The sequence below is a fragment of the Harpia harpyja genome, chromosome 26 (genome assembly GCF_026419915.1).
Source record: "Harpia harpyja isolate bHarHar1 chromosome 26, bHarHar1 primary haplotype, whole genome shotgun sequence".
NCBI lineage: Eukaryota > Metazoa > Chordata > Aves > Accipitriformes > Accipitridae > Harpia > Harpia harpyja.
The window spans coordinates 1-20,956 of NC_068965.1; the positions used below are offsets into that span (position 1 = coordinate 1).

At 61.1% G+C, this 20,956-nt stretch overlaps 3 protein-coding genes and 1 long non-coding RNA gene across 4 annotated transcripts; all 4 read right to left on the reverse strand.

Annotated features, from left to right (window-relative positions):
- Positions 1 to 129: 129 nt before the first annotated feature.
- Positions 130 to 11,705, reverse strand: LOC128135975 (CXXC-type zinc finger protein 1-like; the record flags this gene model as incomplete). Its single annotated transcript, XM_052775060.1, is given in 15 exon segments — positions 130 to 322; positions 593 to 682; positions 1,454 to 1,503; positions 2,402 to 2,512; positions 2,909 to 3,116; positions 4,758 to 4,942; positions 5,904 to 6,011; positions 7,811 to 7,960; positions 8,530 to 8,556; positions 9,891 to 9,950; positions 9,952 to 10,047; positions 10,206 to 10,321; positions 10,806 to 10,906; positions 11,286 to 11,383; positions 11,551 to 11,705. Coding segments are annotated over 15 exon segments (1,596 nt in total), but the record flags the coding sequence as incomplete, so codon positions are not given.
- Positions 11,706 to 11,999: 294 nt separating this feature from the next.
- LOC128135958 (involucrin-like) lies at positions 12,000 to 16,686 on the reverse strand. Its single transcript, XM_052775034.1, has 12 exons — positions 16,588 to 16,686; positions 14,243 to 14,270; positions 14,072 to 14,143; positions 13,889 to 13,963; positions 13,726 to 13,773; positions 13,551 to 13,605; positions 12,957 to 13,046; positions 12,810 to 12,873; positions 12,663 to 12,729; positions 12,482 to 12,536; positions 12,191 to 12,280; positions 12,000 to 12,101 (listed from the first exon to the last, which is right to left on the reverse strand). Exons 2-12 carry the CDS (start codon positions 14,259 to 14,261, stop codon positions 12,047 to 12,049), a joined length of 690 nt encoding a protein of 229 aa, XP_052630994.1. The 5' UTR covers positions 14,262 to 14,270; positions 16,588 to 16,686; the 3' UTR covers positions 12,000 to 12,046.
- Positions 15,429 to 16,331, reverse strand: LOC128135961 (uncharacterized). The gene is made up of 3 exons (XR_008233234.1): positions 16,084 to 16,331; positions 15,659 to 16,041; positions 15,429 to 15,612 (listed from the first exon to the last, which is right to left on the reverse strand). It is a non-coding gene; the product is annotated as an uncharacterized LOC128135961 (long non-coding RNA).
- Positions 16,560 to 19,610, reverse strand: MON1B (MON1 homolog B, secretory trafficking associated). Its single transcript, XM_052775031.1, is given in 11 exon segments — positions 16,560 to 16,789; positions 17,818 to 17,892; positions 17,894 to 17,917; positions 17,919 to 17,967; positions 18,060 to 18,097; positions 18,099 to 18,194; positions 18,196 to 18,243; positions 18,246 to 18,427; positions 18,430 to 18,894; positions 18,992 to 19,384; positions 19,477 to 19,610. Coding segments are annotated over 11 exon segments (1,608 nt in total). The 5' UTR covers positions 19,532 to 19,610; the 3' UTR covers positions 16,560 to 16,606.
- Between the last annotated feature and the right edge of the window lie 1,346 nt (positions 19,611 to 20,956).

Sequence of the window (20,956 nt, forward strand, 5' to 3'; positions counted from 1 at the left end):
GGACATGGGGACAGCGTTGGGGGGGGGGGGAATACCCCCAAGGACATGGTGGGGGGTGTTGGGGGGCATGGGGACAACCCCAAGGATATGGAGACACCCTTGGAGACATCACTGGGGACGCAGGGATACCACTGGGGACATGGGGGACACCTGTGGGAGCATCACTGGGGGCATGGGGACACTGTCAAGGACACGGGGGACACCATCAGGGACATCACTGGGGGACATGGGGATGCTGTCAGGGACACGGGGGACACCATCAGGGACATCACCGGGGACATGGGGACACTGTCGGGACACGGGGACACCACCAGGGTCATCACTGGGGACATGGGGATACCACCAGGGTCATCACTTGGGCCATGGGGACACCCTTGGGGGACACAGGGACACCACCAGGGGACATCAGCAGGGACACGGGGGACACCATCGGGAACACGCTGACACCTACGGGCAGCATCACTGCCGACACGAGGCCACCACCGGGGGACGTCATTTGGGACACGGGGGACCCCCCTCGGGGACATGAGAACCCCCCTCGAGGACCCCCTTGGGGACACAGGGGACCCCCCAAAGAACCCCCCCTCCACACGGGGGGTGCAGCACCCACCACGCGGACACGCTCCAGGTCCACCTCGGCACGGCGCAGTTTCTCCCAGCAGTAGTGACGGTGGCACTTGCGCTTGGGGACACGGCAGAAGTCCCCCGTCAGCTCAAAGACGTCCCGCACCAGTGGGCACCCGCACACCTCGTCTGCCGGCACCTATTTGGGGCGGGGGGGGGGGGGGGGGAGGGGGGGGGGCACAGGCACCCATAGCGTCATCACCGTGCCTCCACAGCACTTAACGCTCCTGCAGCACCCATGGGTCCATCCGTTTCCCCCCCCCCCCCCCCCCGCCAAAACTCCAACCCCTTCCTTTCCTTCTGGGCCCCTCCTGCCGCCATGGGGGGGGGGTCCCCCCCACCCTGCCCACCCCCCCGCCAGCACCCATGGGTGCCCCTCACCTTGGGGGTCCCGGGAGTGCTCGGGACAGAGCACCTGCAGCCGCTTGCAGTAGGTTTTGCTCTGGGGGTTGTAGACGTCGCAGAAGAGGCGGGGTGGCCCTGGGAGTGGGGGGGGGGAGGGGAACCCAAGCGTCCGGGGGACCGGGGAGGGGGGGACCCAAGCACCCAGGGAACCCCCTCCCCCCCCCCCCCACACCCGTTCCCCCCCCCGCTAATAAGGGACCCAAGTAGCCCCCCTCCCCCCCCCCCCAGGCACCCATACAGCCCCCCCCAGCACCCATAAACCTCCCCCCCCCCAGGCACCCATAAAACCCCCTCCCCCCACCCAAGGGACCCACCCCCTCTCCCACCCTGGGGGGACCCAGGTGTCCGGGGACCCCCCACCCACACTCCCACTCCCACTCCCACCCTGGGGGGGGACCCAGGGGTCCGGGTGCCCCCGCTCACCCCCTCGATGCGGGTGGGGTACATGGACCCGAAGGAGGTCTGGCTCTCATACTGCCGGTGGGGGGGGTGTGTGTGAGAGAAGGAGGGGGGTCCTATAGGGGCCAGGGCCCCTATAGACCCTCGGGGGGGCCCCTAGAGACCCCCCCAGAGAGACCCTACAGCCCCTATAGGGCCCCACGGCCCCTATAGCCCCCCCAAGAGACCCTATAGCCCCCCCCCCCCCGAGACCCTACACAGCCCCCCTGAGAGACCCTACAGCCCCCATAGAGCCCCACAGCAAGGTCCAGGTGGCCCCCTACGGCACCCAGAGAGCCCCTACAGAGCCCAAGAACCAGGCCCCTATAGCCCCTATATCCCCCAGAGGAGCCCTATAGCTCCTATAGAGCCCAAGAGCAGGGCCCTACAGCCCCCCAAGAGGCCCTAGACCCCCTATAGAACCCCACAGCAAGGTCTGTATGGCCCCTATACCACCCAGGGGAGACCCTATAGCCTCTGTGTAACAAAACCATGATCCATACAGCCTCTATACCTTCCTGAGAGACTCTATATCCCGTATAGAACCTCACGGCACGTTCCATATGACTTCTACAACTCCCAGACAAACTCTACATCTCCTATAGAGCCCAAGAACAGAGTCCGTATGGCTCTTACAGCCCCCAGAGGAACACCTATAGATTCCTGCTCCATGGGCCGTATGGCTCCTATAGCACCCAGGGAGCCCCTATATCCCCTACAGATCCCAAGAACAGAATCCATATGGCCCCTATATCCCCTATAGATCCTAAGAACAGAATCCATATGGCCCCTATATAGCCCCCAAGAGAGCCTCTATATCCCCTATAGATCCCAAGAACAAGAGTCCCTACGGCTCCCCCAGGATCTGGGCGTTCCCATAGGATCCTGCAGGTGCCTATGGGATCCCGCGGGTGCCTATAGGGTCCATAGGTACCTTGGCGTAGCAGCGCTCCATGTGACGCAGGGCCACCTTGGGGTTGATGGGGTGGCCGCAGGAGACACAGAAGATCTGCAGGTCCGTGTCCTCGCTGTCACCCTCGGTGCTCTGCAGGGACAGGGGCACCCAAGTGGCTGGGGGGGGGCACCCAAATGGAAGGGGGAGCACCCAGGGATCCAAGGTGGGCATCCGAATGTCCGGGGTGGGCACCCAAGTGTCTGGGGTGGGGTCCCAGAAATCCGGGGTGGGCACCCAGGTGTCTGGAATAGGGTCCCAGAAATCCGGGGTGGGCACCCAAGAATCTGGGGTGGGCATCCAAATGTCCGGGGTGGGCACCCAAGTGTCTGGGGTGGGCACCCAAGTGTCCGGGGTGGGGATCCAGGGAGGGCACCCAGGAATGCGGGGTGGGGTCCCAGGTGTCGGGAATGGGGTCCCAGAAATCTGGGGTGGGCATCCAAATGTCCGGGATGGGCACCGAGGAATCCGGGGTGGGGTGTCACCCACCTCCTCATCCTCGCGGGGTGGGTGACCCTTGGCACGGGCGATCAGCCCCTCGAGCTCGTGGAAGCGCCGTTCCATCTCCTGCAGCCGTAGCCGGGCCTGGTGTTGCTCCCGTCGGATCCGCTCCAGCAGCCGCTTCCCGTGTTCCTCTGCCACACAGGGGCTCTGCTGCCACTGCTGGATCCGCTGCGGAAGGATCTCGTAGATCCGGCTGCAGGAATGGGGGGCAGGAAGATGGGATTAATGGGGGCACCCCTGGGAGGGATCCCCGCTGCCCCAGAACCTCGGGATCCCCGGGATCTGGTGTGGGATCTGCTGTGGCAGGATCTTGTAGATCCAGTTACAGGGTGGGAGGGACACACAAGGCCAGTGGGGGCACCCTGGAGGTGCTGTGCTGCCTGAAGATCCCAGGATCCCTGGAATCTGGCGTGGGATCCACTCTGGGATCTGCTATGGCAGGATCCCGATGGTCCAGCTGGGATCCCAAAGGAGACGTGGAGTCACTGGGGGGGGTGGGGTGGCGCGCTCCACCAGCCCAGGACTCCCAGATCCCGGGGATCCAGTGTGGGATCCACTGGTGCAGGACCTTGCCAGCCCAGCTGGGATCCCAGGGGAAACTGGGGAGGCTCCGTGCCACCCCGAGCTCCCCAGGATCGACTGTGGGATCCATCGGGATCCAGTGCAGCAGGAGATGGTAGGCTCACCTGGGATCCCCGGGAGGGACACAGGGACGGTGGGGGCACCCCCAGGGTGGGTGTGGGGGTGATCCCAGCTACCCCCGGGATCCGCTGGGATCCACTCCAGGCAGGATCTCATTGGTCCAGCTGGCATCCGGGGAGGGGGATACTGGGGGCTGGATCCCAGCCACTCCAGGGCCCCGGGATCTGCTGTGGGATCCACTCTGGCATCTGCTGGGGTTCTGGTCTATACTGGTTGGTCTGTACTGGTCTATACTGGCCCATACTCACTTGACATCCAGCTCAACACCATCATTCTCTCTCCAGTGCATGGATAACTCAGGACTTACACTACTCCACTGTACGCTGCCTTATACTGGTTTCTACAGATCCATACTGCTTTACACTGGTCTATACTGGTTTTTACTGCTTTCTACTCACTCGGCAGCCATCTTGATGCTGCAGGCCTCGCTGCACTATTTGGATAACCAGGGCATCACACAGGTTTATTACACCCCACACTACTCTATTCTAGTTTATGCCCGTCTATACTGGTTTATACTGGTTCATACTGGACTCTCATGGCAGCCACCTTGATGCCACCACCCTCCCTCCAGCACTTGGATAACCAGGGCATCATACTGGTTTGTTACACTCCATACTAGTCTATGCTGATGTATACTGGTATATATAGCTCTTTACTGGTTTTTACTGGTCTATATTTGTTTCTGTTGGCCTATACTCACTTGTCAGCCAGCTCGACACAACCATCCTCTCTCCAGTACCTGGATGGGCTGAGCATCATATGGGTCTATTACAGTCATTCTGTATTGATCTATACTGGTCTATACTGGTTTGTAATGGTCTATACTCACTTGGCAGCCAGCTTGATACTGCACGCCTCGCTGCAGTACTTGGATAACCCAGCACTCATACTGGCCTACTGCAGTCCATACCACGCTATACTAGTCTATACAAGTCTCCACCGGTTTATAACGGTTTATATCGGTTTGTACTGGTCTATACTGGTTTCTACTCACTTGGCAGCCCGCTTGATATCACCGTCCTTGCTGCAGCACTTGGATGACCGGGGCGTCATACGGGTCTATTACATTTTATGCTACTCTGTATTGGTCTATACTAGTCTGTACTGGTTTATACTGGTCCGTACTCACTTGGCGGCCAGCTTGACACCGCAGGCCTCGCTGCAGTACTTGGAGGGGGGCCGGGCGGGGCGGGTGCAGCCGGGGCCCAGGCATTGGCCCAATCCGGCGGGATCGCGGGCGTCAGGGCGCTCCGGGTGCCGGCTGCGTTCCCGGTGCCGCGGCTTCTGCCGGTGCCGCTTGTACCGCTCCTCTTTCTGACATCACCAGTAAGCACCAGTTCACATTAGTAAGGCCCCAGGGACCACCAGGAGCCCTCCCAATGGCTCCCAGTAGCCCCCAATGGCCCTCCCAGTAATCCTTGGTGCTTCCCAGTAGCTCCCAGTAAGCCTCGGTTCACACCAGTAATCCCCGGTTCACACCTGTAAGGCTCTCAGGGATCACCAGGAGCCCACCCAGTAGCTCGCAGTAGCCCTCCCAGTAGCTCCCAGCAAGCCCCAGGTCACACCAGTAAGGCCCCAGGGACCACCAGGAGCCCTCCCAATGGCTCCTGGTAGCCCCCAATGTCCCTCCCAGTAATCCTTGGCACTTCCCAGTAGCTTCCAGTAAGCCCCGGCTCCCACCAGTAAGGCTCTCAGGGATCACCAGGAGCCCACCCAGTAGCCCTCCCAGTAAGCCTCAGGTCACACCAATAAGGCCCCAGGGACCACCAGGTGCCCTTCCCAGCAGCCCTTGGGGCCTCCTAGTAACACCCAGTTGCTCCCAGCAACCCCACAGCTCACACCAGTAAGGTTCCTGGGGAGCACCAGGCCCTCTCAAAGGGAGCAACAAGACCCTTCCCAGTAGTTCCCAGTAAGCCTCAGGGCCTTGCGGTAGCTCCCAGTAAGCCCCTGTTCACACCAGTAAAGGTCCCAGGGATCACCAGGAGCCCTCCCAGTGGCCCTCCCACTAACCCCAGTGGCTCCCAGTAAGACCCAGTTCACACTAGTAAGGCCCCAGGGACAATCAAAAGCCCACACAGAGCTCCCAGAAACCCTCCCAGTAGGTCCTGGTGGCTCTCCCAGTAACCCTCAAAACCCCACCAGTAGCTCCCAGTAGCTCTCCTAGTGACTCACAGTAATCCCCAGGGCCTCCCAGTAGCTGCCAGTGCCCACTGGGAGCTCCTAGGAGCCCTCCCAGTAACTCCCCCCAGGAGGGACCCAGGCGCCCAGTCCCCACCTTTTTGTCCGATTTCTTCTCCCGCCGCTTGACGTGTTTGACCTTGACGGCGCGTTTGCGCAGGACGGGGTCAAGGAAGGGGGCGTCCTCGGGGTCGCTGAGCCACGGCTGTGCCAGGAACACGCCAAAAACACACCTCAGCACCACAAAGAGATGCCCCGACACGGAAAAAACGTATCCCAACGTGAAAAAAAAATGCAGTGACACGGGCTAAAAATACATCTTCGTGTATTAAAAACAGCCTGGTACGCTTAAAGCATGCCTGAACACACAAAAACATGTTTAAGACACGCTTCCATGTGCCTGAACATGCTTAAAACATGCCTTGGTGTGCCTGAACATGGTTAAAACACACTTTGACTTGTGTAAGCATGCTTGAAACACAACTCTATGTGCCTGAACATACTTAAGACCCACTTCTGCACACCTAAATGTGCTTAAAATGTGGCTCGCCATGCCCAACCATGCTTAAAACACACCTCAGTGTGCCTGAACATACTTAAAACACGCTTCAACATGCCTAAATATGCTTTGACACACTTAAATGTGTTTAAAACGTGCCTCAGTGTGCCTCAACATGCTTAAAATGTACCCTATGGTAAAAACACACCCCAACACGCTGAAAATATGCTTCAGTATAATCTTGATGCTTTAAAACGTGCAATAACATGCTAAAAACATGCATTAAAGTACACTCGCATGCTAAAAACATGCCTCAACACACTCAAACATGCAGTAGAAAGTGTGTCGTGGCATGGGGACCCCCAACGTGGCCCATGTTGCAATATGGGGACCCTATGACACATGCAACAATGTCACGGGAAGACACGCCACGCCATACGTGACCATGGGTGGCATCATGTCAGGACACGGGACATGTCAGGACACAGGTGGAGGGGCATGTGGAGGGGCATGTGATGGGGGTCAGGGATGGTGACAGGCAGAGATATGCACCGTGACACGCATGAACGAGCCGCGACGGGGGGCAATGGGTAGGGTTTGGGGCAATTTGGGGGAAATTTGGGATCCCCAGCGTGTGTTTTGGGGTGATTTGGGGGAATTTGGGGTCCCCAGGGTGGGTTTGGGGGCGATTTGGGGGAATTTGGGGTCCCCAAGGCAGAATTTGGGGCTTTGGGGGGAAATTTGGGGTCCCCAGAGTGGGTTTTGGGGCAATTTGGGGTCCCCAAGGCCGAATTTGGGGTAATTATGTGAAATCTGGAGTCCCCGGGGTGGGTTTGGGGGCATTTTAGGACAATTTGGGGTCCCCAAGGCAGAATTTGAAGCATTTGTGTGAAATGTGGGGTACGCAAGGAAGAATTTGGGGCATTTTGGGGCGATTCTGGGAGCATTTGGGGTCCCAAAAATAAATTATGGGCATTTTGGGACAATTTGGGGGGGGGATTTGGGGTCCCTAGCACAAAATTTGGGGCATTTTAGGGCCATTCTGAGGGGATTTGGGGTCCCCAGGGCAAATTATGGGCATTTTGGAGCAACACTGGTGGGATTTGGAGTCCCTGGGGTGCATTTTGGGGGGATTCTGGGGGGGATTTGGGGGTCCCCAAAACTGAATCTGGAGCATTTGGGGCAATTTTGGAGAAATCTGAGGTCCCTGGGGTGCACGTAGGGCCATTTTGAAGCAATTCTGGGGGAATCTGGAGTCCCCAGACCAGAATTTGGGGCATTCGGGGGATCTTCTGGGAGGATTTTGTGTCCCTGGAGCAGAATTTGGAGCATTTGGTTGTGATTTTTGAAGATTTTTGGAGAAATTTAGGGCCTCTGGGGTGCATTTTAGGGCCAGTCCGGGGGGGATTTGGGGTCCCCAGAGCGGAATTTGGGACTTTTTGGGCCACCTGGGAGGCACAGGGGGTTTGAGTGTGCTGCAGGGGGTTGGATTTGGGGTTACGCACCAGGCCGTGCTCGTCGAAGGCGCCGGCGCAGAGCTCCTGGTAGAGCCGGGGGTCGAGCGGCAGCTCCTCGTCCGAGAGGCTCTCGGGGGGCCCCGCCGCCCCCAGCTGCTCCTTCAGCAGCTCCAGTTCCCCCTCGCGCCCCCGTGCCAGCTGGGGGGGGGGTCAGCACCCACCCAGACAGCCGGCACCCCCCCGTCCCGGGGCACCCAGACCTGCCCCCCACCCCATTGCAGTGCCCGAGGGACCCATGGACAGCCCCCCCCCCGCCACCTTCCAGGGCACCCAGCCATTTGGGGGACCCCACGAGAACCCCCCCCATTGCAACCGCAGGGGGACCCAGGCATCCAGGAGACCCAGACCAACCCCCCCACCATTGCAGCCCCTGTGGGGACCCAGACCCCCCACCCACATCAACCCCTAAGGGACCCAGGCGTCTGGGAGAGCCAGGGACAACACCCCCACCCCCCTCAAGGGGACCCAGGCACCCAGGGAAAGACCCCCCCCAATAACGACCTCAGGGGGGATCTGACATCAACCCCATCCCCAGCCTTGGGGGACCCAGGCATCCAGGGACCCCCCCACCCACCCCCTACTACGGACTCGGAGGGGACCCAGGCATCCGGGACACACCCGCAACCCCCCCCCTTCCCAAAGGGACCCACGTATCCAGGACCCCCCCCCTCCCACCCAGAGGGGACCCAGGCATCCAGGTGACTCACCGAGGTGGGGAAGTATTTGTAGGACTCCTGGAGAGGCGGGACCACAAGTCAAGGACATGTCGGGGATGTGGGGACACGTCAGGGACACGTTAGGGACACGTCAGGGACATGGAACACGTGGGGGACATGGCACAGGGTGACACAGGGACACCGGAAACATTGAGGGCATGTGGGGGACTTGGGATGGGGACACAGGGACACATCAGGAACATGGGACATGTTGGGGACACGGGATGGGGTGACAGGAACACAGGGACACAGGAACACGTTGGGAACATGTCAGAGATAAAAACAGGGTAACACAGTAGGGACATGTGATGCATCAGCAACACAACAGGGTGATGCGAGGACACGGCAGGGAGGCGGGACAAAGTGACATAGGGACACATCACAGACATGGGAAGACATTGGGGACATGCCAGTGACAGGTGACATAGCGACACAGAGACATGTCATAAACATGACACAGCGTGAAACAGGGATATGAGAGAAACTGAGACAGAAACACGTGAGAGACGTGTCAGGGACACAGAAACACACTGGGGACACGTGAGAAGGTTACATGGGGACACACTGGGGACACACTGGGGCCACCCCAACACTGCCCCCACCACGCCAGGACCACACACCCCCCAAAACCACACCAAAACCCCCGCACCCGCTAAGCACATGCTAACAACACACGGAGACCACACAAACATATAAACCACACAGTAAGGCCATACCAAGTACATGGTAGCAACAGGCTAAGGACACAGATGACACTAAACATGCACAAAGATCACGCTAACAACATGTCAAGGACATGTTAAGGACATGTTAGGCTGATCCTAAGGACATACTAACGCACTATAATCATGCCAAGCACACATTAAGGCCACAATAACACACGAAAGCAACACCACACCACGCTAAGGACACGCTAACACCACAGTAACACACTAAATACAAAACACACTAAGGCCACACTAGCAACATGCTAAAGCCATATTAAATGTGTACTAAGACTGCACTAAATCTACTTTAAGCACATACTAACATACAAAGCACTCAAACCTCACATTAAGAACCTGCCAAGCACTACTAAGCACAGACTAAAGTCACACCAAGGCCACGCCAAGCACATGTTAACAATACACGATGCACTCAATCCCTCATTAAGGCTATGCCAAACACATGCTAAGCACACGCTTACACCACACCACACACTAAAAACATGCTAAGCACACACTAAAACCATACTAAGAACACGTCAAGCACACACTAACACCACACGAAGCTCTCTCTAATCCCACACACCAAGCCCACACCAAACCCACGCTAACAACATGCTAAGGCCACGCCAAAGCCCCGTGACTCACTCGGGCACGCAGCTGGCACTGCCGCAAGCGGCACTTCTGGCGGATCTTGTTGGGGCCCCCCGAATTTCTTCATGTCACGGCAAAAATCACACTGCCCGCAGTCCTCGGGGCGCCGGCACGCCTCGCACTCCCCGCACATGCGTGCCGATCGCTTGATCTGCGGAGAAAGGGGGGACCTGAGTGTCTGGGGTGGGGGGGAGGACCCAGGGGTCCAGCTCCCCACTCGCATCATCCCACGCCCCCTCCCAATGCCTTCCCAAACATCTGGATCCCCTCCCGGACCCCTGGGTCCCTTCCCAGGCCCCTGGGTCCCACCTTGGCGGCCCGTCCTTGCTCCAGCGCCAGCTCCTGGGCCTTGACGCTCTCGTGCTCTCGCTCTTTCTCCCGCCATTTTTTGTGCCGGTAACGGATTTCCAAGGTGGGGTCCTTCTCTGAAAGGGGGAAGGGGAGAGGGTCAGGGGGACGCAGGCATCCAGGACAGACCCCTGCTCCCACCCCAAGTCTCACCTCTGGTTCTGGGATCTCCCTCGCCAAGCAACCCAGGCATCCAGGGCACCCTCTCAAAAAGGGACCCAGGCATCCGGAACCCCTATTTCCCCCTCCTCAATCTCAACCCAGACACCCCAACCCCCTGCTAAAAGGAGACCCAGGTGTCCAGTCCCCCCATAAAGGGACCCCAACACCCACCCCTGTCCCCCAAAAGGGGATCCAGGCATCCAGGACTCCCCTAAAAGCCACCTGGGCCCACTATTTCTCTCTCTAAAGCTCAACACAGGCCCCCCAAACCCTCCCCCCAAGAAGTATCCGTGTGTCCAGGAACTCCCAAAAAGGGGCCCAAGTATCCTGGCTCTCCTAAAAAGGGACACCACTGTCCGGAGGCCCCCCCAAAACCAGGACCCAGGCATCCAGGCTCACCCCGGCACTGCAGACAGTACCACTCCCGGATTGCCTTGGCCATCTTTTCGGTGATGTTGATGCAGTCGCCGTGGAACCACTCATTGCAGTTATCACACCCACTGTGGAGAAAGGGAAAACCTCAGACAAGGCACCACGGCATACGGGACGCTCCCATCCTCCACCCTAAGGGACCCAGGTGTCCGGGGGGGGGGGGGGACCCCGGCATCACAGGAACAGACCCAGGCGTCCAGGGAAGCCCCATAAGAAGGGACCCAGGAATGGGGGGGGGAGCCCAGGTGTCTGGACACCACCACCCACCATACCAAAGGAACTCAGGTGTCCGGGGAGGGGACCCAGGGGTCTAGGGGGGGACCCAGGCATCCTAGGAAAGGACCCAGGTGTCCAGGGTCGGGACATCCAGGTGTCCAGTGGGCGACCCAGGCGTCCGGGAAGGGACCCAGGCGTCCCGTGGGGGGTACCCAGACGTCCAGCACTCACATCATGAAGCAGTTGATGTCAGGTTTGCGGCACACGCAGTAAACGGGAGCGTTCTCCTCCCCCCCCGGGCCCGCCTCCGCGTCCGAGAACTCGCTGTCCTGTGGAAGGGAGACACACGCACACACACATATATCGGGGCCTCCGGGGGGGAGGGGGGAAGCCAGGCGTCCAGGGAGGACCCCAGCGCCCGAGACCCCCCCCCTCAAGCGACCCAGAGGTCGGGGAACCCCCCTAAAGGGACCCAGGGGTCGGGAAACCCCCTCACCATCGCCCCTTTGTCACGGCCGCTGCCTCCCCGAAGAAAAGATCCCCGACTGGCCTCGCCACAGCCGGAAATGGGGGGGGGAAATCGTATCCTATTTCCGCTTCCGGGTGAAGGGGGAAGCGCCCGCGCCCACAGACAATATGGCCGCCGGCGGCCGCGCCCGCCCTTAAAATGGCGGCGCCGGCGCCTGCGCGGGGAGTCGCAAAATGGCGGCGCCCAATGTGAAGATGGGGGTGGAGGGGGTGATGTTCAAAATGGCAGCGGCCAATGAGGTGGCCATGTTGGGGAGATGGGAAAAAAACGTCACCACCCCCCATACCCCCCCCCGCCCCCCCCCCCCCCCGGACCCTCATGGACACACATGAGCAGTGGTGGCAGTTGGGGACATTTATTGAGGGGACATGGGGGGGGACATTGGGGTGGGGGGGGACACGGGGGGGGACACAGGCAGGTGTCATGTCCGTCCCCGTCCCCCCCCGCGCTGCCATGTCTCCCCTCACTCGGGTGGAGCCTCCAGGGGGCGCTGCAGCTGCTCCAGCTCTTCCGCCAGCCTGGGAGGGGGCGGGGACAGAGAGAGAGAGTGGGCGGGGCCACAAGGGACCCAGAGCATCCCACGGTGGGGGGGGGGGAGGGAACCCACCTGTCTCTGTGGCGCAGGTGGACCTGCCGCTGTCCAAGCTCCGCCTCCAAACGCTGCCGTGCCCCCTCCTCCTCCTGCTCCACCAATCGCCTGCGGGACCCAGCGGTTTGGGAGAGGCAGGGAGGAGGAGCCAGGCAGCTGGGGTGGGGGGGGTAGACTCAGGTGCTGGGAGGGGGTGGAACCAGGCATCTGAGGGGGCGGAGCCAGGAATCCAGGGGAGGAGACCCAGGTGCTGGTAGGGGGTGCAGCTAGGCATCCGAGGGGGGCGGAGCCAGGCATCCAGGCACTCACATGGCCACATGGGCTTCGGGTCCCAGCTGCTCCTCTGCCTCCAGCAGGTGGCGCTCTATGGGAGGGGGCGGAGCCTGTCACCACCCACAGGGGAGCCAGGCATCCACGGGGGGCTGAGCCAGGCACCCGGGGGGTGGAGCCAGACCTCCGTGGGGGCGGAGCCAGGCATCCAGGGGCTCACCCTGGCTCAGCAGCTTCTCCCGCGCCTCCTCCAGTTGCACCAGTTCAGCCTCTAACTGGGCCGGGGCCTGCAGGAGAGGGGACATGGGGGTGGGGGGAGGGGACACCCCAGGGGTGGGGGGGGACACCCCAGGGGTCCGGGGCTCACATGCGCTTCACACAGGTGTTTGTGCTCCTCCATGATGTCATCGAGCTGCTGCCAGAACTTCTGCCTGCGGGGCGGGTGAGATGGGTGTCATGTGACACACACATGTCACGTGACATCCCCCCCCCCCCCCCCGAGCCGCCTCCCCACCTTTGTCCCCGGCGCAGGTGACGCAGGTGTTCCCGCTGCTCCCCTGCCCCCTCCAGGTCCTGCTGGCGGCTCAGGCACAGGCCCTGGTGCCTGTGGGGTCAGGGGTCAACACGGGGTCAAGGGTCATGGGGTCAAGGGTCAAGGGCAAGGCCAGTGGGGGTTGGGGGTGGGCAGGGGGCACTGAGGGGTCACCAGGGGAGGGCTGAGGGGCAGAGGTCATTGGGGGCAAGAGTCAGGAGTCAACTGGGGGTCTTGGAGGGGGCAAGGGTCACCAGGGTGGGGGGCAGAGAGCACTTGGGATCAGAGGGCACCGGGGGTCACCAGGGGATTGTGGGGGTCAGAGGTCACCAGGCTGCTAGGGGTCACTGAAGGTGTCAGGGGTCACCAGGGTGCCAGGGGTCACCAGGGGTTCTTGGAGGGGTCAGAGTTCACCAGAGTGTGAGGGGTCACCAGAGGGCTGTGAGGTCAGAAGTCATTCAGGTGCCAAGGATCAGGGGTCACCGGCGGGAGGGGGGGGGGCACGGGCACAGATGGGGTCAATGGGGGAGAGGGTGTCAGAGGGGGACCCAGGCATCCTGGGACCCTCCTACTCACCTTTGACCTTCGGCCTCCACCTCTTCCCTGCGCAACCGCGCCACCCGCAACGCCTCTGCCGGGGGAGGAGACCCAGACATCCGGGGGAGGGTCCTCACCCCCCCCCCCCCAAAAAAGAGACCCAAGCATCCGGCCCCCAGTGCATGCTGGGAAGTTGGCGCGACCACGGCCTCACCTTGCTTCTGCTGCCAGAGCCCTTCCAGCGCCGCCTGACGCTCTTCCACTGCGGGGAGGGGGGGTCAGCGCCCGGACAACTCAGTGTGTGTCCCCAGACACCTCGGTCATCTGGGTCCTGTCGCCCCCCCCAGCGCCTCGGTCCCCTCCCCGGGATGACTCACGTTGTTCCAGGTGCCGTTGCAACCCCTCGCTCTGTCCTTGCACCTCCGCCATCTGCCGCGCCAGGACCTGACGTGCTGCGAGGGGGATGCGGATGTCGTGGGGATGGAATAGAGGGAGAGGGGACATGGAGGACACGATGGGGACGGGGGAAGGGGTCGTCGTGTTCCCCCCCCAGCGCTCACCTCGGTGCAGGCTGCGGATCCGCACCAGCAGTGCCTCCAGCTGTGGACCCCCCGCAGGGGGACAAGGGACACCTTGGTGGGGGGACGACATGACAGACAGTGACATTCGTGTCCCTCGGGGGAGAAACCCACATCCGCATCCCGGGGGACATGGCCGTCAGAGCCCCTCACCGTGTGGGTCACCGTCCATCGCCACAGCCTGAGGGGACACAGGTGACAATGGCGGCCAGCGGTCGTCTGCTGGCCCCTCGTCCCCTCTCATGTCCCCTTGTCACCCGCTTCTGTCCCCTCTTCTCCCTCCATTTCTTGTGCCCTCTTCCCACCATTCTCTGTTCCTGCTTCCTGCCATTTTCTGTCCCTTCTTCCCCCTTGTTCTATCGCCTCTTCCCGCCATTTTCTGCCACCTCTTCTGTCCCTTTTCTGTCACGTTTCCTCAATTTTCTGTCACCTCTTCCTGCCATTTTCTGCCACCTCTTCCCGCCATTTTCTGCCACCTCTTCTGTCCCTTTTCTGTCACGTTTCCTCAATTTTCTGTCACCTCTTCCTGCCATTTTCTGCCACCTCTTCCCGCCATTTTCCCTCTCCTCTCCCCCCCCTTTTCTGTCCCTTTTTCCTCCATTTCGTGTCCCATCTTCCCTCCATTTTCCCTCCCCTCTTCCTCCTCTTTTCCATCCCCTCTTCCCCATATTTTTTGTCATGTTTCCCTCTGATTTCTCTCCCCTCTTCCCCCTTTTCTGTCCCTTTTTCCCTCCATTTCTTGTCCTGTCTTCCCCCCCTTTTCTGTCCCCCCTTCCTGCCATTTTCTGTCATGTCGTTCCTCCATTTTCTGCCCCCCCATCCCCCTCTTTTCTGTCCTGTCTTTCCCCCTCTTTTCTGTCACCTTCACCCCCCCCATCTGTCAACTCTTCCTCCTCTGTTTTGTCACCTTCCCCTCTCTTTTCTGTATCCTTTTCCCTCCATTTTCTGCCACCTCTTCCCCCTCTTTCCTGTCACATCTTGCCTCCTTTTTCTCTTCCCTCTTCCCCCTCTTTTCAATCCCCTCTTCCCTGTATTTTCTGTCATGTTTCCCTCCATTTTTCTACCCTCTCCCCTCCTTTTCTGTCACATTTTCCCGCCATTTCTTGTCCCATCTTCCCTCCATTTGTCACCTCTTCCCCCCTTTTCTGTCCCCTCTTCCCCTTTTCTGTCCCCTTTTCCCTCCACTTTGTCACCTCTTTGCCCTTCATTTTCTGTGACCTCTTCCAGCCTTTTCTGTCCCCTATTCCCTCTCTTCCGTCATATTTCCCTTCCATTTTTTGTCGCCTCTTCCACATCTTGCCTATCACTTCTTCCCGCCATTTTCTGTCATCTTTCCTCCTTTTTCTGTTCCCTCTCCATTTTCTGCCACCTCTTGCCCCTTTTCTGTCCCCTTTTCCCCATTTTCTATCACCTCTTCCTCCTCCATTTTCTGTCACCTCTTTCGCATCTTTTCTGTCAGTCTTCCCACCTTTTATGTGCCCTCTTCCCCCCATTTTCTGTCACGTTTCCCTCCATTTTGTCACCTCTTCCCTCCATTTTCTGTCCCCTCTCCCCCTTTGTTTCTGTCACCTCTTCCCTCCATTTTCTGTCAGCTCTTCCCTCCAATTTGTCCCCTTTCGCCTCCAATTTCTGTCCCCACTTCCTGCCTTTTCTGTCTCCTGTTCACCCTCTTTTCTGTCATGTTTCCCTCCAATTTCTGTCACATCATCCCTCCATCTTCTGTCCCCTCTTCCCCCTCGTTTCTGTCCCCTCTTCCCTCCATTTTCTGTCCCCTCTTTCCCCTCATTTCTGTCCCCTCTTCCCTCCATTTTCTGACACCTCTTCCCTCCATTTTCTGTCCCCACTTCCTGCCTTTTCTGTCCCCTTTTCACCCTCTTTCCTGTCACGTTTTCCTTCAATTTCTGTCACCTCTTCCCTTCATTTTCTGTCACCTTTCCCCCCGTTTCTGTTACCTCTTCCCTCCATTTTGTCCCCTCTTCCCCCTCATTTGTCACCTCTTCCCTCCAATTTCTGTCCCCACTTCCTGCCTTTTCTGTCTCCTGTTCACTCTCTTTTCTGCCACGTTTCCCTCCATTTTCTGACACCTCTTCCCTCCAATTTCTGTCCCCACTTCCTGCCTTTTCTCTCTCCCGTTCACCCTCTTTTCTGCCACGTTTCCCTCCAATTTCTGTCACATCGTCCCTCCATCTTCTGTCCTCTTGTCCCCGTTTCTGTCCCCTTTTCACCCCATTTTCTGTCCCCTCTTCCCTCCATTTTCTGTCACCTCTTCCCCCTTCTGTCCCCTCTTCCTCCCTCATCCCTTGACCCACTGCGCCACCACCCCCGTGTGACCTCACCCCTCATGACATCACCGCCGCATGACGTCACCTGCTGCAGCAGCCCCACCCCTCCTCTGGTGAGTCCCCCCCCCAGCTCCCTGGACCCTGGCGTCAGCCCCGTCTCCCCCTCCCTGCCCCGACACAGGGAACACTTTTCTCCAGCGGCGTTTTATTCCCCACCCTGGGGCCAAGGAGGGGCTCAGCCCTCAGCCTCAGCCCCCTCGGGGCGGGCGGGGGCGGCACAGTATGGCGGCGGGTAGCGGATGAAGAGCCAGTCCTCCTCCTTCTTCAGCCAGCGCAGCAGCTTGGTGAGGACCCCGATGGCTCCCGCCTTCGTCACCAGTGGGCTGAAGCAGCCGTACAGCTCAAATTTGCTCGTCACCTGTGCCCGGGGAGGGAACCGGTGCCTCTGTTAACTCTGGACGCTACTGACGGCACCACCAGTGAGCATCCCTTGTTAACTACTGGCGGCCTGACCAGCAAGCACCCCGATTAAGTCATGATGCTCCCAGTGAGCTCCCCCGTTAACTCTGAAACCTACTGACGGCACTGCAAGCGAGTACCTCTGTTAACTCTGGGACCCACTGATGGTGCTGTCAGCAAGCAACTCCAATAATTGATGGTGCTGCCACAGAGCACCTGTGAAACCTACTGATGGCACCAGGAGCAAGTGCCCCTGTTAATTCTAGGACCTACAGACGGCACTGCCCGTAAGCGCCCCAGTTAACCCTGGAACCTACCAATGGCACCACCAGCAAGTACCACTGTTAACTGATGGCGCTGCCAGCCAGCAACCCCCGTTAAATCTGGAACTTAGTGACAGAGCCAGGAGTGAGTACTCTCTGTTAACTCTGGGACCTACTGATGGCACTGCCAGTGAGTACTACTGTTAACCAATAGAGCTGCCAGTAAGCAGCCTTGTTAACTCTGAAACTTACTGATGGAACCACAGCTCAGCACTCCTGTTAACTCTGGAACCTACTGACAGTGCTGCCAGCCAGCCACCCTGGTTAACTCTGGAACCTACTGATGGTGCCACCAGCAACCACCCCTGTTAACTCTGGAACCTACTGACAGCACCACAAGTGTGCACGCCCTGTTAACTCTGGGACCTACTGACAAAGCTGTGAGTGAACACTCTCTGTTAACTCTGGAACTTACTGACAGGGTTGACAATGAGCATCCCTGTTAACTCTGGAACCTACTGACAACACCTATAGCCAGCAACTCCTGTTAACTCTGGAACCTACTGACGGTGCCACCAGCAGGCACCCCTGTTAACCCTGGAACCTACTGACAGCACCTCCACCCAGCAACTCCTGTTAACTCTGGAACCTAATGACAGAGCTGTGAGTGAACACCCTCTGTTAACTCCAGAACCTACTGATGGCTCCCCCCGCCCCAACTTACCCAAGCCAAGAGTGTCTCCTTCTCAGCCACGTGGTAGAGGAGGCGCAGGGGCCGGTGGGGGCTGTGCACGCGGCTGGTGCAGGTAGTGGTACAGGTCGAAAGAGCCGGTGTTGCTCCTCCTCGCTGGTGTAGGGGTCCTCCAGCTCGGGGCTGAACCCGGGGTGGGGGACACAGGCATCAGGTGCATGACAGGTGACGTGCCCCCGCCCCGCCCCATTTTGGGGTGTCCCCCGCCCCCGCACCTTGTAAACTGCGGCAGCTGCTGCATCTCCTCCGGCCCCCTCCAAGGGCTTGTAAAGAAAATGGCGGAGCTCGGGGGCGCCAGGGCGGGCAGGGCCGTACCCCGCCCCTCCCCGTACCGCCGCCCCCAGCTCCCCCCAACCACCCCTGTGCCCGCAGCGTCTCCTCCAAACGCCGCCGGCACCCCCCGCCGCTGCGTAGAACCCCTCGCGTTCCGTCGATAGCAGGATGAGCGTCACCCCGCCAGTGCCGCCGCTGCCTTCCTCCTCCTCTTCCTCGCCCAGCGCTGCCGCGTAGGCGTAGAAATAGCCATCAGGGTTGAAGCGGGGTAAACAGACGGGGGTCCACACTTCGCCCGCCCCCACCCCACTCCCAAAAGATTGAGGAGGAGGTGAAGGTCGCTGGCGCACAACCGGCCGCCTTCCGCCAAAGCCCGCTGCCGCGCCGCCGTCACCAACCGCCCGCCGGCCGCCAACAAAGCCAAAGCAGGGGCGGGGACAGCGGCGGCGGCGGCGCGGCGAAGAGCTCCCGAAACCGCCCGCCGAAGGGCTGCCGGAAGGGGCAGGCAACGAGCCGCTCCCAACAACAACCGACCGTCTGCTGCTGCGCCAGATAGGAGACGATCGAGGACAGCTTCGGCACCAGCGAGGAGACGCCGGAGATCGTAACCGCGGCGGCGGGCAAATACGCGGGCGATACCGCCACGGGTGAGGAGGCTGAGGATTTGCTCATGGACGAAGGCCAGTTCCCGCCGTAGCTGCGCCGCTGATTGCCGCGTGCGGGACACTGACACCAGCAACAAGGGTCCGCGCTGCTCGAACACCAAAGTCCGGTCCTCTGCAGTGTCGGGGGAACACACACCACAGCAGTGGGTGGGGGTGTGGTGGTTTGGGGGTGCCCCACCGCGCCTCTTTGCTGTTAACCCCTCCCTTACCGGAACAGATGGCGCGAATGGCGTTGCCACCGCTCTGGATGAAGGAGACGAGCGCCATCATGACACCCATGGTGGCCGCCAACGCTTCTTCGTTACCGTGCCGGGAGTAGATGGGTTTCCCCGCCTCGCTCAACACGAAGACATGCTTCCGCCGGCAACGCCACCCCGCTGCCGTCACATCCTCTTCCCCGCCACGCCGGCATCCCGGGGATGTCATGGCCGCCACCGTCGTCACCGCTGCCGTCACCTCCTCCTCTTCCCCGGCGTGCTGACACCCCGAGGACGTCATGGCCGCCGGTACCGCCGCCGGTGATACCTCTTCTTCCTCGTCGCGACGGTAATCCGGGGACGACATGGCCGCCGCCGGCTCCGTCGGGTCGGCCTCCGCCGCATCTGTGACGGTGACGGGGGTGACAACGGGGGGAGGGACACATGGGGTGGGGGGGATGGGGGACACCCCAGGACGCAGGCGCCCGCGGCCTCACCTGGGGGCTGGGGGGTCCCTTCGCCGGGAGGGGAGCCGGCCGCTGCCGCTGCCATGGCCGCCTATGGAGGAGGGTCACGTGGGCCTGCAGGCCACACCCAAACACCTCGAGGGGGCGGGGCAGGCCCGGACCACGCCCACGGTCTTTGGTCGCACCCCTGAGCCCCACCTGAAGGGCATGGCCTCGGGGGGGGGTGTGTCTCACCACTGGGTCACGCCCCTGGGGGCTCTGGCCCCGCCCCATGCCACTAGGCCACGCCCCCACAGAGCCTCACCCCTGGGACATCATGTAACCCCGCCCCTAGATCTAGGCCACACCCCTAAATAGGGCCCCGCTAAGCCCCGCCCCCCCGCCAGTCACGCCCCCTGCCTGATGCCAAGCCCCACCCCTTTAGCCTCGCCCCTGGAGACTTCCCCTAGCACCGCCCACCGGGGGCCTCCAGAGCCCCGCCCCCGGGAGAGCCCGCCGTAGCCCCGCCCCTCCACCACCCCCGCCCCCTCGCATTAAAGCCCCGCCCTCCGGCGGGATCGCCCCCTCTCCTGCCGCCACGCGCCCCCCCACCCCGCCCCCTCCCCAGCCGCGGCCCCGCCCCCGCGCCGCGGCCCCGCCCCCGCCCTAGCCCCCGCCCCGCTCACCCGCGCGCGGGCCCCGCTCCCGCCGCCGCCGCCGCCGCTTCCGGGGCCGCCGCGCCGCGCGCCCTCTGACGTCACCGCGCCGCGCCGCGCCGCCCCGCCAATCAGCGCCCGGCGCGGGCACAGGGGGCGCGGCCCGCCCAGGCCGGCCAATCGGAGAGCGCGGGGCGGGGCCTGCCGCGCTGCCTGGCCTGTGACGTCACTTTTGGCGGGCTCCCCCTTTTCTCCCCCCCCTCCCCCTCAACTCCGCCTCGTGACGTCCCCTCCCGGCCACACGACGTCACCCGCCCCTTGTGACCTCACGCGGGAGGGGCGGGGCCGGGACACTCAGAGCCCCGTGACCCGGATGCCTGGGTCTTCTCTAACCCCGCCCCCCCACCCTACAGGGGCCATAGGGACCCCCCCCGGGCCCTACAGGGGATCGTTATGGCGGCTATAGGGACCCCCCGGGGCCTTATAGGGGCCATAGAGACCCCCCCGGGTCCTATAGAGGCTACAGAGACCCCTCCCGTGCCCTATATAGGATCATATAGGAGCTATAGGGGCCCCTAGGGGGCCTATAGGGGCCATAAGTACCCCCCAGGCCCTATGGAGACTCCCCCGGCCCCTACAGGAGCTATAGGGACCAGCCAAGATGGGCTATAGGGGGACCCCCCATAGGCTCAACAGGGGCTATGGGAGACCCCCCGGGCCCTATAGGAGCTATAGGGACCCCCCCCAAGGCACTATAGGGACCCCAAATATGCTATAGGAGCCCCCCATCAGTGCTATAGGGGACCCCACGTAGGAGCTATTGGGCTGCCCCAGGGCGCTACAGGGTCTGTAAGAACACCCCCCCCCAAAGCCTC

What these genes read in the sequence shown, in the direction of transcription:
- LOC128135958 (XM_052775034.1), bottom strand. An exon ending in GATCCGCAGCCTGCACCGAG is followed by an intron (nt 13,964 to 14,071) that starts GTGAGCGCTGGG and finishes TCCCCCTCGCAG; the next exon opens with CACGTCAGGTCCTGGCGCGG. An exon ending in GGAGAAGCTGCTGAGCCAGG is followed by an intron (nt 12,537 to 12,662) that starts GTGAGCCCCTGG and finishes CCCCTCCCATAG; the next exon opens with AGCGCCACCTGCTGGAGGCA.